We start from the raw sequence: 16,855 nt of genomic DNA, 5'->3' as shown, positions 1-16,855 counted from the left end.
CAAGCATAGGAAGATAAGCTCAATCATGTAATATTTAATCATCTAGGAAAATTCTCCTCCAGTATGGTCAGAGGGAAATCCCTCAAAGTTTGAGAGAGAAAGAAGAAAAGAACATCACATGAAATTAGACACTTCGTAACATGCTTAGGACCGTCTCTTGTCTACAGATGAGGAATGTCTGAAGATTGTCTTACACTCCCCATCTGAATGGAAACAAACATGCTATCGCAGCATAAATTAGACTAAATAGTGTATTGAGTTGTTAAAGAGACAGGAAAAGTCAAAGTGGATAAGGGGCATTTCCATTGTTTCTCCTCCAATAGACAAACACATGAGTTCTGTGCAAACACCATAAGAACATGTAGCAGAAAGCGTCTGTCATCTCTTCTGGATTTCTTCCTACCACACTTCTCTTCCTGTCTGAAAGCGACAATGAAAGTCAGTAACTATGCACCCACAGTGTCCCCGAAAATGAAAGTATGTATAATTAAAACATAAGTTCAGATAACTGATGATGTTATGTCTCAGTATATTCTGGTCTACCAATACAGAAACTTACTCCTAACAAAAATACACACTTATTATTTTCTGCATTAAACAACTTCTGACAATATTAAATCCCACACAACACAGTAAGAAACCAGAAGTACCAAGCATCCACCAGCTGAATTTACTATTCAAGTCATGGAAAAACAAACATTACATTGAAAGAAAAATAGTTTTAGTTCCCATACGTTTTGTGGCATAGAGTACTAGCTTGTGGAACATATTTGTGTTCTAAAATACATTTTAAAAAAGATCAGCATAAAGCACAAAGTATGATACCTGCATCAATAATCTTTATTTTCCAGTATCAAACCAGTATTAAGTAAATCCTGTACAAAGTCATGTAATAGCTAAGTCTTTGGAATACAAACAAAATCCAAACTTCTTTTTTAACACTTCAGAAAACAAAACAAATTAAAACTATACTGTTTAATGTAAGTAAGATAACAAAGGTATTGAAAACCCAGGGATGTCAGTATTCACTTTTAATATTCGGTGCACCATATTTTTGACACAAAAGAGAAAACTGAGTGGAAGACTGTCTGCTCTTAAGAGTCTGCCAACTCAAGGACAGGAATTATATATATATTATATATAATAATTACATATATATAAAATACTTAGGAAATGCTATTCACCACATTAGAGTGAGCGTTACTGTTTCTACTTACAGGGCAAGACTAAGTTTCTGACCTACTCCGGAGCAGAAATTCTTTAATGTTACAGACCACAAACCAGAAATTAAAAAAACAAAAACAAAACAACAATGTTCAGAATCACCGAATAGAAAGGGTCGGAAGGGATCTCAAAAGATCGAGTCCAATACTCCCTGCTAAAGCAGAAACCCTACAATAGGTCAAACAGGTAATTGTTTGAGATAGGTTTGAGTATCTCTACAGAAGACTCCTCCAGTGCTCCAATTACGTTAGGACATATTTTTCTTATAAATACAATTACTCTGTGAGAACTGTTAATAATGTACTTCTTAAAAAAAACAACTTTCTCATATTTACAGCTCAGTTAACACTATTTCAGTTTTTGTGTTTCAGTTTTAGCATAATAGTTTGTATTATACTAAAATATATATTGTATTTATATATATAGTATAATTAATATATATATGTATATATTTTTTTACAAATCGTAATACAATTTGTAACTATAAAAAAATCAAAATGCCACTAAGTGTACCTAGTATCAAGATTGAGGAAAACAGGCATTTTCTGAATCCTTCTTATTTTTATAGATGGCATATAGAAAAGCAGTTGCCACATTAAACATTGCCTCTATCAAGAAGTTTCAAAAGCTACATTCATACAATTGATACTGTTTCACTAATGGTAGTTCTCTTTCAAAACAACAATTCATAGAAAGAAGATTTTTAAATATTCATTGTAAAATGAGATCTACAGTGAAGTCTGCAATATAATTAAATACATTCAAATAATTTTGTTTACTTATTTACTTTTAAGCAATAGCTCTTCAAATTAAAAACCCTTACCTGCAATTTTGGTTGTTATTAGTTTGTGGTTTTTTTAAAGTAAATAAAAACAGTAACACATTTTAGAGCTAACAATGCAAACTACACTACTTTTGCTAAACACTACATATATGAAACTGAACTGTAACTCTTAAAATTTATGTTCAGATGAAATCTATGTTCAGATGAAATTTTTTGGAGGGAGGAGTTAATGACTGATACAGTAAGACAGTTGTTCTGTATAGATATTTGAGGTCTAAAAAAATTACCTATCTTCTCAGGTTTAAATTTCCATGTAAGCTCTAACTAAACTACACTGACAACTTTCTGAATTTGCTTATCCTTCACAAGATGTTTTTTTAAACAGATCTTTTTGTTTGTTGCTTAACTTTACAGCTGAAAATGAGTATCTACCCGCTAGTCGACACTGTTCTGAAACAAGGTCTGTTGCAGTGTTTGAAGAAGCCTGCTGAAATCTTAAACTAAAATCTTAATCTTAAACCTAAGCTCGTGACTCAACAAGATAGCTTTACAGTAGTTCACAAAAAAATAAATATATATATATATAGCAGCCACCTAATAATTCAAAGTGAATCAACAACTTCATACCTCTACTATTTTAGAATTGCTTTTAAGTTTTTCAGACTTCGGAACATTCAAAACTTCAGAAGTTTTCTTTTTAACTGAAGTTTACCACCTACATAGAGCACTTAACTAGGTGGTGTCCACACACACAATAAAAATGTCAACTGCATAAATTTTCTATCTTATTTGCTTGACTAAGCAGAAATATGATTATGCCCACAGCCAAAGCAGTACTGCCGTCACAAGGCTGCGCATCTTTAGAATTTTAGACTCATATAATTACCCCACATTTTCCTAAAACTTGAATAGATATTACCAAAAGGGGAAAAATATTTCCAAAATTACTGTGATAGCATACTGTAAAACAAGCTCAAGCTATACTCTCTAAACTAGTCAATCAGATTCATTTGCCTAAATATTATTCGTAACACAAAAATTCTTACCAGTTATGCTCTCTCTAGATAGTTTATGTAAATTAATCATGGTTCAATCACCTTCTAAGCCTGTTATATATGCTTGTGTAACTGAAAGGGAAACTTTCACTAAAAAATTGGTATCTGAACAACATAAAGTAATAACGTCATCCAATTTCGAAAACCAAAACGTAGAAGGATCAGCTAAGCAAATTTCAAAACAAACAAAAATCAGTATTTCTCTAGTTTTTACTGTATGTAAAAATGTCAACTCACCAGACTTGTGTTTCTTGTGTTTTGCTTTCTTCTTAAACAACTTGCTTTGGATCTCAGATTTGTAAGATTTGAATGGGTGAAGATGAACTTCACGTCTTCTTTGCAAGTCATCAAGTTTTTTCTGTAGATTTTCATTTAGAATATCCTTCAATTTCTTTTTTTTCTTTTTCTTCTTCTTTGCCCGCAGCTTAATTAGTTTACTATTATTTCGAAGTGAGTTCTCCAGCATTATTTCTTTATCAGATTTGTGGTAGTCTGTGTCTTGGCTGTCAGAATGAGTGCCATTGACAAGCACTTGACAAGCTTTCAGTGTGTTCTCTTTGAATGGACTGATCTCAACTTTTACTCTAGCCATTTCCGTGCAACCTTGTCCATTCTCTGCAGGCCTTCTTTCTCCTGAACTAAAGTGATCAGCCATGCTAACAATCTCTCCTGAACTAATCAAATGCCTCAAGTTCTCTTTATAACATCCAGATTTTTTAATGTCACAGACTTCTGAGGTCTTCATTTCACAGTTAATTTTAATCTCTGTAGTGACGCTAAAGCTATCTAAGTGTGTATCTTTTTCTGGGCAGCTAGCAGTGGAACCCATACTTTTCCCTACTTCTGACTTGGAACGAGGTAGCAGCTCTCCTCTACCGCCAGAGCCAACAGCCCCATTGCTTTTGGTCACATACTCATGTTTTACCTTCGTACGTGGCACTTTTTTTACTTTGATGGGAGGAGATGGGAATTCAGGAGCCTGAAAAGGCTTTTGTTTGTAAATCCGAACATCTGCACCACAGAACTGTGGAAAATGAACGTATGCATTCTCCAAGTAGTCATAACCAAGAATTACTTCTCTGCATTCATGGATAGGTTGACCCAGAACAGCATCCTGAACATCCTTTTGTGTTTCATAGACAAAATCACAGAGACCTTTTAGCAGCCACACTTTTTGGTAGAACGGTAGTTCATGAAATGGTTTTTCCTGTAACGGATTAACTTCTCCAAGGACTTTAAAAAACTGTGGACACAATCCAAGTTTTTCTGCAGAGCTATTAGGATTGTCAGTCTGCCCTACAACATTATACCAGTGTTGGACTTTCTGTCTGAGTGCTGCTTCCCAAGCCCTGTAAGAAAGAGTTGGCCTACGATGCAATGTAGATCTGCGATGCGGAGGACTTAACAAAGAAGTCATTATTTTAGACAAAAAAGCATTACACTGAGGCATGAGAAGGCAACGTTCCAATTCATAAAACACTATTTCAGGTAAGTTTAAAATCTGTTGTGCTAAACAAAGGAAATGACCAATAGCTGGAATTTCCCACATTGTCTCCATCCTTGTAGGTGCTGCTTGAGCTAAAAGTGACTTTTCCCATTCTTCTATTTCCTTCTGACTAGCTTCTTCTGCTTCTTTTCTTTCTTGCTCTCTCATCCTATTAAGAGAAAGTCAACAAAAATTCAGGTATCAGTTGAATAAAAAGAAACTTGAGGGAAAAAAAATTCAGAACTACAGTATGATACACACATCTTGAATAAAGAACACAATACATACCAGTATCTTGGTTATGCTAGATTATAAGACATATCCTCTTTAGTTCTCAAATCACCTATTTTTGCTATGTTTCAGTATTTCCAGTCAACAGTATTTTACTTGTCACCTACTCAAATCAGTATCTCTTAAAACAAATGCCAGATAACTTACTTCAAAATTATTCTCCTGTGGCGTGTGTCACCTAACTTGTAACTTCCTCGTTTACACCTAACTTAAGAGCTTCATTCAAGTACATAAATGTGAGAATCCCTCCCAGGTGAAGGCTTCTTACTAGCCTGTGTAGAACAGTGGTCAAAAAGGAAAAATATCAAAATGTATGAAGAACATGAAGGAAAATATCACTAGAAATAAGATACCATTACATTAATAAATGGTTTGCCCTTATCTGAAAAAGTGTATTCAGTTCTGGTCCCCTATCTGTGAAAAGGATAGGGCAGAAATAGTGGGCATTCAGAGAAAGAGGTTATTGGTAATAAGAGTCCTCTTGAACTTCTGAAAAAATTCAGACTCTATACAAAACATTAGCAAGAAGAAACATGACCAAAATATACAAGATGATTTCCTTTTATTTGTAAATTCATCGTGACATTCAAAAGCAACAAGATGAAAAGGAAGAGATGCTTCCACTTCAGATAATCAATTACCTTTAGCTTACTATCCAATTTAGTTTTATGTTAATTTAGTTCTAGAGTAATAGGACACCAACATTAATCATATAAACACCAACAAGTTTTAATGGTAAAGAAACATTTTGCCTCATAGTACGACCAGATTCTAACCAGTAGAATTAGGATATATCCATACTTATAGGAATATTTTCTTTCCAGAGCTATTCCAAATGTTTTCATATTTTTTTCTCTCTGAAGCTTGTTTTTCTAAGTATACTTTGGGGGAAAAAAAAGCTTTTGCTGACATATAGAAATTAACAGCTGTGAAGGCATGTTCTACGTCAAGTCTATTACAATGTATGTATGACTTAGGGGAGGTTATATAAAGATCAAATGACTGATAAAATAGATTGTGCAAGAAATGAATAGACAACAAGAAAGAAAGTAAATTATCTGCAAAGTATACCCATAAAATATACGGAATAGATCCAGAGTAGGCATTCCACAAAATTAACTATAGAATATGAAAGAAAAATCACATATTTCAGAAGAGTCTTCCAAAACATGCAGCTGAAGAAAATCTTGGACATGGTTTAGTGGGCATGGTGGTAAACAGTTTGACTCGATGACCTTAGAGGTCTTTCCCAACCTTAATGATTCTGATTTAAAAAAAAAAAATCATTTTGTAAGATGCTTGTGTCCTACAAGAGTATCTAACTACCTAGAACAAAGGTTTAAGTTGGCAATTTCTTTCGGTATGAGTGTGTTTTGTAGCAATACACCAGCATTAGCAACCTTGCCTACCCTAGGGCTGCAAGTTACTAACTCAGAAAGCTGAACAGACTCGACTAATATGCTTGTTGACCTAAGAGAATAAATGCTGACAAGCTGAATGCACTGCCAGAAGATGAATATGTTTTTGCTCAGCAGACTACTCACTTTCAAGCTAAGTAAACATCAGGTGCTCCTATCCAAACACAACTGATTTGACAGCATACGAGCAAGTTACACTATCATACTGTACAGTTTCATGGGAAAGATCAGTAGTAGAGAAAGACTGGGAGGAAGGCAAAGTTTGATACAGCAGAAATTAAAATCCAAACTACTTCACCCATTCATAATTAGACACAGAATAGTCTATGTTACAGCAACAGATTTGGACAATCTTTTTTTACAACAGTAATAAGACTCAAAAAATCAATATGAATAAAATAATTTGTATCTACTAAGTAGAGCTTTAGTTCTGAGTCTAGAGTTAACACCATAAATTTTATAAGAATACATTAAAATGATTAGAAATTCTACATTAACACTTTGAGGCCTAAAAAATACTTGGATAATTGCTCAGTAACACATATTTAAACTGAATTCTCCTGGTCAATTTAGCACAAGCTTTAAATAGATGTAAATGCAGTTTTAGGTCAGCAAACTTCAACTTAATTACAAAAAATGAAGAGCAAGAGAAAGGCGAATTCAGTAAAATGTGTATTTGTCAATGGATCAAGTCTGTAGCTCCAAGGAACACCTTAATGGGTTTACTAGTAGGAAGGTGCTGTAAACTGCAATAAACTCCCCAGGGCAGCAATTTCATATCTCCTTTTGCTAAGTATGTACTCCGCAGTGACTTGGTGTAATCAGACTTCTAAAAAGTGAAGGTGAATAGCCATTTTTTTCCATAATATATAGAACAATATATTCAACATAACAATATATTCAACATAATCTATTTTTTATCAATAATCCAAAATGAATGCAGGGATCTGCAATACATTTTTTTGAAGAAAAATGGTGGGTCAATGTAGTGTTTCAAATATGCTTATTAATATATGAAAATACTACGAAAAATATGCACATTGTCAGTGCTATATGGATCTTCATTAATAATGTGTTGCCCTCCAATTTCCCTAACTGTTTTACAAAACACCTTCCAATCACAGTGAGACCAAATTCAGAGATATGGAATGCAAAGTTTAACACTGCTCAAGGGAATACCAGAGAAATAAGATCTGTACTGATCTTTACTCTTTTTTGCAAAGGATGAGGTGGATTAGAAAAATGACTCAGTCATACCTAGAGAAGAAGTACAGTTTGGCATGCAACACAGCCCAAACTGTATCGCTTCAGTTCTTTTAAAAATGATACTTACCTGCAAACTGAGAATGCTTCCACTATATATGGAAAAAATAACCAAAACTGTTAAGTTTGAAAAAAGCTGGAAGCATTTAGTTTCCTAAAACTAAGTCTTATCATCACCCTCCATGTTCAGAGACAGTTTCTCATATTACTAATAAAGTACACATTTATGAACTTCAGTTTCTCAAAGTGAAACAAACCACAATCAACATTAGAAACTCTTTATCAGATTTGCAAAATCCCACAGAATTAACTACATACAGATTGTAAACATCTGTGTACCTAACCAAAAAGGTGAAACACAAAACTGGTGAGATAATAAAAATGGCACTTGCAGAAGTAGTTTGCCTCTGGCCATCAGAAAGGAAGAGCAGACAAGCCTAACTACAGTCTAGTTCTGTGACCACACTGATAGCACTTATTCGTTGTTTTTTTCTGCATGGAAAAGTCCAGTTATAAGTAGGATAAATCATGACTGGGCTGTACATGCTTTCAGTTACTATTAGAAGTTTTACAATTCAAACTTAATAGTAGCCGTAAATTATTTTTAAAGTTTATACTGCTTTAGTATTTTTTCCAAGAAGGCAACAAATCAAAAGCTAATGCCTTTCTTTGTGGATACACTACACTCAAGTCTGGGTTCATTCATTTACTAAAGACAAATAAGACTACCAAGTTTAGCAATGCAAATGAGTCTTAATCATTAAGATGGCATGATTATACAGTTTTTCCTTTTACCTTTTTTCTTCTTTTGCTCTCAGCTGTTCCTCTTGTCTTAGAACCTGAACCATCACAGACTCGAACATGCCTGTAGACAAGCCTACTAAGTTGCGAAGTGTGGAACGACGTCTTGTTGAAGTGCACGGTGCTCCTTTCTCATCTTCTAGACCATAGGATCCTCTAGACGTTACTGCTATTGAAGTTTTCTCTCTTAAATGCCTACAAGGGAAAACAAAGTCAATTCACAGTTACAATTTTCCTTAACTGCTTGTAAGAGACTAATATTTTATATCATTGCCTCAAAGTTTGCTGATGAACATGTCTGAACATGTCCAAGCTAGTCCTGGGCAAGGGTTGTGAAATCCTTTGTCTAAGGGACAAGCAGATGGGCATGTCCTGGGGCAATGAAAGAGAGATCAGCAGCAGCTCAGTGGCCACTGAACACTCTTTTGTGTGGTACTCATCTCTGTGGGGAGATAGCCATCACAGGAGAAGCTTGCCTGGCACGCTAGCACAGGATTTGTCATGTAGGCAAGAGAAATGAAGGATAAAAGAGGGATCGACCACCATGAAAGTGTTGTGGTTTTGTTGTTGTTGCTGTGTTGGTGTTCTTCCATCGGAAACCTCATGAGCTGATCCCTGCTGCTGAACTCCCTCCTGGGCCTGCTGCCTGAGACATGCTGCTTTCTCCTGGACCTCGCTGTTCCTTCGAGGTGTTCTACCATCTGAACCCTCACAAGGTGATCACTGTTCGCTGCTTCTCCGGTGCTGACTGACACTGTTCCTGGACTTTCCCCATGCTGCTTCTCCTGTGCTGTCCATAGAAGCAGCACCAGGTCAACTGCTTGCTGCTCAGGGCTGCCCGTCACTGCTGCTGTTCTCCCTGCATCTGCCACCCCTGCTCTTCTGCCTCGGACCATCAGAGCCGCTTGCAACCGGACCGCCCCTGGGATCCTGGCTGCTGACTTTCCCTGTGTTTTACAAACCCTTGCTTCTTTCCTATCTTTCCTATTGCTCGCCTTCCCTTCCCCATCACCCTAACAGTGTCCGCCTTCCCCATCTCCCTGGTCAATATTGGTAATAAACTGGTCAGACCAACATTTGAACAGTTGTTTCTTAATCTCATGCTGGGTATATACATAATCTAAGAACCTTTGTCGCCCTCCTTTATATTGGAGCGTGACACTGCTGCGCTACAAATGCCTACACCAACATCCACAGATAAAAAAAAAATTTAGCAAGGCCTAAAGCAGTTAATGTTCTCTGGACACTACCAGGGCTGTCTTCATAAATACCTTATAAAGCTATAAAATTTAAACCCAATAAACTAACATACATATACATTTGTATCTGTTAAAGATGGATAGCTATCTCAAGTAACTACGTACTATTTTGAGATTTAAATTAATATTTTAATCCTTAAGTTATAGAATCAGGCAAACATTTGGAAAGAAGATACTTCTGAAATGCTTAAACTTCAGTTTTTAGAAGATATTGAAAAACACTGAGAAAATGTATGCATTTCTGTTGCACTTTCTTGAAATAGCAACTTATTACTATTAACCTTTTCTAAAAAAAAAAAAAAAAGATGTAAAACAGCTCAAGATAGGTGTATGGGAACTGCTGAATCACAGCCTGAACCACTGATTGATCACCTGAGATGAGCATCGAATCAGCCATGGGGGCACAGGTGGAGGTGATATACCTGTGTGATTGGAAGGGGTGGAGCCTGGCTCCACCTCTCCCAAACCCCATTTAAGGGCTGACCACCACCAGGAAAGGATCTCTTTTTGGAGATCCCTCCTACATGGAGTCTACTGCAAGCCTTTGTCATCTTAAAGGTGAGCCATCTTCCTTTTTGTATTATTTGTGTACCATCTATATAGACCTATTTAAATATACAATCATCTATACTATTTTTTGAGTATCATCTTTGAGATTACTCACATTACAATAGGTGATTGTGCAATAACATTTCACGCTATGCTGTGTTTTAAAGCACTGCAGTGAAAACATTCTAAGAAGTGATACTTAACACACAACACAACCTCTGAAAACAAGAGGGAAGAAAATAAAACAAATTCCAACCTCTCCTTAAAATCACCCTCTACTATGAGGTCATTTTCTGTAGTCTGTCTATCCGCAGGTGGACTCTGGGAGAACAAAATCCCTCCCTCTGTAAGGAAAGAGCAAGTTCAAAACAACCTGATGAGACTAAACACGTGCAAGTTTATGGGTCCCAATGACATGCATCCCAGGGTCCTGAAAGTCCTGAACTGGCTGATGTGGTTGCCAAGCCATTCTCCATCACACAAAAAAATCACAGCTGCCAGGTGAAGCCCTCAGTAACTCAAAAAAGGGAAAACATCACTCCCATTTTTTAAGAAGGGAAGAAAGCAATGAAGTGTGAAATGATGCATTAGTGAGCCTTGCATCTGTGCATGAGCAGATCGCGGATGAGATCCTCCTGGAAGCTATGGTAAGGCATATGCAAAACAAGGAGATCTGAGACAGTCAGCATGGCTTCACCAATTGCAGATGATGTCTGACCAATCTGGTGGTCTTCTATGATGAACTGACAACATCAATAGAAAAAGGAAATGCAAATGATGTCATCTGCCTGGAGGCCACTGATACCACATCTTTATCCTTATCTTGGAGAGAGATAAGGTTGGACTACTCAGTGGAAAAGGAATTGACTGTATGGTTGCAGCCATAAGGTTATAGCAAATGTCTGTACAGATAGAGGCCAGTCACAGGTGGCGTCCTCCAGGGGGTCTTGGGACAGGTACTTTTCAACATCTTTATCAATGACATAGAATGGGATTGAGTTCATTTTCAGCAAGCTTGCTAACGACAGAGTGATGCAGTTTATACTACATAGGAAAGGGATGCCATCCAAAGGGACACCATCCAAAGGGACCTGAACAAGCTTGAAAAACAAGCTTGAAAAAAAAAGGCCCACAAGAACTGAAAGACATTCAACAAGACAAGTGAAAGGTGCTGCACTTGAGTAAAGGAAATCCTGGATATGCATACAGATGGGGAAAATTCATATAAGTACAGAATGGCTTGGGTAGGAAGAGACCCCAGGGATCAAGTTCCAACCACCCTGCCACAGGCATGGCCCCCAACCTTCAGATCTGGTACTAGACAAGGTTGCCAAGGCCCTATTCAATCCACTCTTAACAAGTACAGGGACAGAGCATTCACAGCCAATTCACTAAGAGCAGCACCACAGAGGAAGTCTTAGAGGTTCCCGTGGATGAAAAACATGATGGGAGTCAGCTGTGTGTACCAACTGTATGCCAGACTAAGGGGTGGTCAGCGTATCAGGGAGGTAGTTGAACTCCTCTGCACTTATCTCACATGAAACCAAACAAAGCACTGCATCCAAGCCTGGATCCCCCAACACATGAAAGATATGGTGCTGTTGCAGAAGGACCAAATGGGAGCCTCAAAAGTTAACAGTGCTGGAGCACCTCTCCTACAAAGGGAGAGCTTGAGGAGTTTGACTGGGGCAGTACACCTGTCAAAGCATAACACAGGTGTCCTAAGGTGAGCTCAAGGAGGCCAGAAACCTCCCATGGAGCAGAAGGGCAAAAGCTCGCTTGATCTTGATTTTCAGTACAACTGCAGACCGTGAAAACATGGCCTCGCAATCCTTCTGACTTTCTTGGTTCTGGGCTTGTTCCATATGGAGAAGAGAAAGCACCTGGGAGTCCTCACTGTGGCTTTCTAGTACTTAAAGGGACCTTACAAACACAAGAGAAATCAACTTTTCACATGAACTGATAGTGATAGGACAAGGAAGAATGGTTTTAAATAAAAAGATTTAGGTTAGATGTTGGGAACAAAATTTTTACTCAGAAGATGGTGAGGCACTGGCACAGGCTACCCTGAGAATCTGTGGATGCCCCATCCCAGGAAGTATTAAGGCCAGGCTGGATGGTGCCCTGAGCAGCCTGAGATGGAGGGTGGCAGCCCTGCCTATGGCAAAGGGGTTGGAACTGGATTAACTTTAAGGCCTCTTAAAGCTCGAGTCATTCTGAGATTCTATTACTCTAGAATGATTATTCCAAGTAGTTCTTATATGTCATTTTACTAGTAAATACTGTTCTATTAAGTGCTTAAAAAAACTGTCTAATCAAAAATTCTAAAAGAACTCTGAGACATCTAGATTCCAAAATCCTTTCTACCCATTACGTTCTTAAAAATGTTCACCATGCACACACTTAAAAAATTATCCTTACAAATCTGTTTTAGCATAAGAGATATATGGTATAGATAAGGGAAGAACAATTTCTAGCCTGTTCAACACTTTTTATTTGAACCAAAGCATCTGCATTTCTGAAAGAATGACAACAGCAACTGTATTTTTTAGTAAACATGAGTATGACTATATGATGGCACCGTGCATAATTTGACTTTGCTTTCTTATGTAATCTTTAATAAAAAGGCACTGACGCCTCTCACATCCTATCAAGTCCAATGAGAATAACATAATTCAGCAGACTTCCACATAACACTCCCGTGTTCAATACAGCTGAAACATCATGTCATGCCACATACAGAAATGAATTTGGGATAGATCTCTCAAGTCCTATTTGATTAGGTATTTATTTTCCAGAATTAATTGTTTTAAGACATTTTTTAATCAGTGTAAGTGGCTACCTTGAGCCAGTCACACCCCATTAGGTTCAGCTGCTTCCTTTCTACTCCTAACTGTTGTCAGGCAAAAGTTTCAAATGCATAGTTCTGATATACCAACATAGTTCACACTGACCGTGACTTATTCAGTTCAGGTCTGCCCCACACTCAAGTGTTTCCACTTCAGAAACGAGGCTCTTCTCACCAGCTGGCACTAACACCCTGTGTCACTAGCAAGTTCAAGCTTGACGGACATGGACAGCTTCACATATCCGCCATTACCATTCTTTCTTGCTCACCTTCATAGTCTCACAAAAAACTTTTTGGAATTTTAACGTGTAAAATATTAGTTTACACAGAAAAACAGTAAACCTTCCAGTGTAAAAAGACACCACAGCTTTAATGCAATTGATCTCTGTCTGCATCAAACTCGAGAGAAAACATACTTCAGTTGGGTTTACATTAGACTATACACCACATGGCTTGAAATTCTTCCACACTCAGCTGTTTTGGCCTAAAAGCAAGTTCTTGCCAGGAATTTTTGCTTAAACATATCGTAACTTGTATTTCACCATTTAAATCTGTGATTATAAATGCCAGGTGTTATTTTCTATTTTATCATTTCCTAAAATAGGGACAATAAATTACCCATTTCAAAGCAGATACTTTGGCCCAACATTTTATTCCTACTAAGAGACAGTAAAAATTTCACTGAATATTAAGAACTGCATGAAATTTATCATGTATTTTTAACTGAGAAAGGTATTAATTTTAAAGAGACGATCATACAGAGGCAGTCAAACATGGGCAGCATCACTTGTTTCTGTCAGCGTAAAATAAAGGAGCATTTGACATCTTATCCAAACAACTATGTCTCCATGTTCCTAAAAGGCTTCTTTCAGATACAAAATCTTAGCCAGGAAACACTAAGCCCTATTTGGCACTTTCGTATGTCAAGCTTCAGAAACTCCAAAATACTCTGAATTGAGACCTTAATGACGCCAGTAGGCACCATTTGTCTTCGTGGAAGCACTGACAACTTGGGGGTTCGATCCTACTGGGAGTTACTCTGACATTGTTTTTAAAACCAGTCGTGGTTTAGGAGTTCAGGTTTCTGAATTTAAAAAATAAAAAACAACAAAAAGAGGAACAGAAGGTTACATTCCAGAAAGGAACACATCTGCATAATCTACTTTATGTAAATAGCATATGCCAGGCCCTCGACAGTTTTCTAAACCTACCGGGACAGCAGCGCCAGCTTCTGCTCCAGCATCATCTCCAGCTTCTGGGCCTGTTTGGACAGCCAGTGATCCACTCCGTGCAACCGGTAACACGTCTCCAGCATTTGCCGGAAGTCACTCACGAAATCTGCTATCCCCGTGTACTGCCCACTGGCAAATTTCTCTTCCATCTTCAGCAGCCACATTCCAGCTGGTGACTGTTGAGCGGAGGAGTGACTGCTATTATGACCCGAGAGGGAGCCGGCTCCTCCTTCTTCCTTCACGCATTCCTGATCGGCGAGCGGCTTTAAAAACGGCGCTGTCAGAGGCCGGTATTTCTCCAGGAGGAACTCGCGCAGGATGCGGTATCCCTGCTGCAGCTCAGGGCTCAGGCTCTGCTCCCAGGAGCGGCCGCCGCTGTCGCTCCCATCCTCGTCCTGCCGCTCCTCCCTCCGCCGAGTGTGGCCGGCCGAGGCCCGCTCCGCCGAGAGGTCCGCTGTGTGTTCCGCGCCGCCGGCAGGCCGCGCCGAGTCCATGTCTGCCGCCCTGCGCACGCACACGGCCTCGCGGCGCCGGGCCGGCTGTTGAGCAGCAGCTAGGGGCCGCCGCGCTGCACCCCGCCCGGCCACGGCATCCACATTGGGCTCACCTAGGCGGAGAGACGCGGTTCAACCCTCACCGCGCTACCCTGTGGCGGCCCCAGCCCTGCCCCCAACCGCCGCGAGCAGGAGGAGGAAGCGGCGGCGGCCGGCAGCCGGTTGGGCCCGCCTCTCCCCGGCCTCCTCCTGGCGTGCCCGAGCCCGCGCGCGGCCCCGCCCGCCACTCAGCCGCGCCCTCACCCTCAGGGGCCGCCCCCGGCGACGGGCACGGTGTGGATCCCCCGCCCCGAGCCCCTCCACCTGACGCCCGCGAGCGAGGGGAAGAAGGGCGCTGGGCGTTGTGCCACCGCTCGCGGCCCCGCACAGCCCCCGCGTGTTCCCGCCTCACCCCACAGCGACGGTTGGCGGCGGCAAGGGCCGCGGCGCCGACCGCTAGAGACACTCGGAGAAGTGGCAGGGGGGAGGGGAGGGGACGCTGCGACCGCGGAGAGGTGCGAAAGAAAGAGACGCGGCGTCTCACCTAGCGCGCATGCGCTCGAGCGGCGTCGGGGGGTGGATGTTTTGAGCGCCAGGTGGGATGACGTCATCAGGCAGCGCCCGCGCCCGGCTGCCGTTGGCACTGGCGGAGGCGTGGCTGCACTGCGCGGGAAAGGGGGCGGGATGGGGCCGGGCTATGGCTGCGGCGGGGATTTACTACCCGCGTAGTGTATGTAGGGACCGGCGGATGCGAGGGATGGGCAGTCCTGAGGAGGTTCCTGTTGTGTGGGCGCTCTCCGGTCTCGCTGCAGTGTGACTGGCATCAGTGAACTGAAGAACGTCGCTTGGATTCCACGGGACACTGCAGTATTAAATATCGCGGGAATGTATTTGTGCTCGTAGTGTCAAACATACATGAAAGCTTAGGGCACCTCCTCGCGAGATAGACAATTGAATGTACAACAAAAAACAAAATAGAAACAAAATACGGTTAACACGAGCAGCCCTCTGCTCTCTTAGGTCGCCAACCTTCTCTCTGCGTGGTTGCTTTCTCCAGAGGTCACTGCAGAAAACAAACGTGTGACACCTGACAGGAACAAACCAGGCTTTGTGACCAAGTATTGCAGCACCATTCCCTTTCATGATGGTCTTGAAAGTCTTATAAAAGCTGAGCGATTCTATGATTCTGTGATCAATATTGCACTTTGTAAGGACACCATGAAATCTCCCTCTGTCCGCCCATGCTTGGTCACAGCCAGCTTTCATAAATGCTTCTCTCAAGCTGCTTTACTAGAAGAGCAGTAGCTGTGGTACTCAGTAGCAAGCTCAGAGCTGCCTGTCCATGCAGGTTTTGGCTACAGGACAGGATGTTAGGACCATAAATGCCTCCTCTAGCCTTGTTTTCTGTTAAAAACAAGCTCAAGATAAAAAATTTCTAATCAGGCAAAGATCTCTGTGAAGAGCATTTTATTCATTATTGCAATAATGGGCACACCCCCTACTGACAAGTGAGAATTGTGCAACCAGTCAGTGAAATCCATTCCGTCATATTCCCTGAATCCAACGCAGGTAAAGCCTCTCCTGGCACTCATTGGTTGAGCGTCTCAGGCTCACAAGTCTTCCAGTGCTGTTTGCTACGTCACACTTCCATACAATGTCTATTGCCAATCCCATATTCTTCTAGTATGTTCTGTACCTTCTATGATGATAAGAAGGCAAAATTTTCAATAAATTACACACTAGTCCTGTACCGGACTCTCCTCTACCCTATATAGTTACCTTGCCTAGTGCCTGTGTCATTTTTACCTAGGTCATAATGCCCCAGTCTCAACTTTACTCTGTTTGGCAACTTATCCTATGCTACATACAGAAATACTGGAAATTTCCACTGCAAAAAACACAATCTACTTCTCACATTTTCCAACCGTAGTCTCTGAAGTCCTGTTATAACCTAAGCACTGAGGTTATTTCAACTAGGTTCTGCCAAATCTTCAGGTCACTTATGGTTGCTGATATTATAGCTATCCAGGTAATTCTTCCCAAACCTTCTCCTGAATTAAGAACTCGAATGAGATCAGACATCACAAAATTCATTGTGGTAGTAGAGCAGAG

The 16,855-nt window shown here is 40.2% G+C and overlaps 1 protein-coding gene across 1 annotated transcript in view; it reads right to left on the bottom strand.

Moving 5' to 3' along the window:
- BRD10 (bromodomain containing 10) overlaps nucleotides 1-14,900 on the bottom strand; it is a 58,748-nt gene extending 43,848 nt beyond the window's left edge. Inside the window, exons 1-3 of the mRNA XM_065744156.1 lie at nucleotides 14,190-14,900; nucleotides 8,317-8,517; nucleotides 3,301-4,718 (exon numbers count right to left, since the gene is read on the bottom strand). Coding sequence (XP_065600228.1) covers nucleotides 3,301-4,718; nucleotides 8,317-8,517; nucleotides 14,190-14,704 — 2,134 coding nt within the window. The 5' untranslated portion in view covers nucleotides 14,705-14,900. The remainder of the gene's footprint in view (nucleotides 1-3,300; nucleotides 4,719-8,316; nucleotides 8,518-14,189) is intronic.
- Nucleotides 14,901-16,855: the final 1,955 nt, after the last annotated feature.

This window comes from Cyrtonyx montezumae, unplaced genomic scaffold (assembly GCF_038088225.1).
Source record: "Cyrtonyx montezumae isolate F1298 unplaced genomic scaffold, pur_monq_1.0 scaffold_30, whole genome shotgun sequence".
Taxonomy (NCBI): Eukaryota; Metazoa; Chordata; class Aves; order Galliformes; family Odontophoridae; genus Cyrtonyx; species Cyrtonyx montezumae.
The sequence above is the reverse complement of the archived record's forward strand: the minus strand, read 5'-3'. Positions and strand labels throughout refer to the sequence as shown.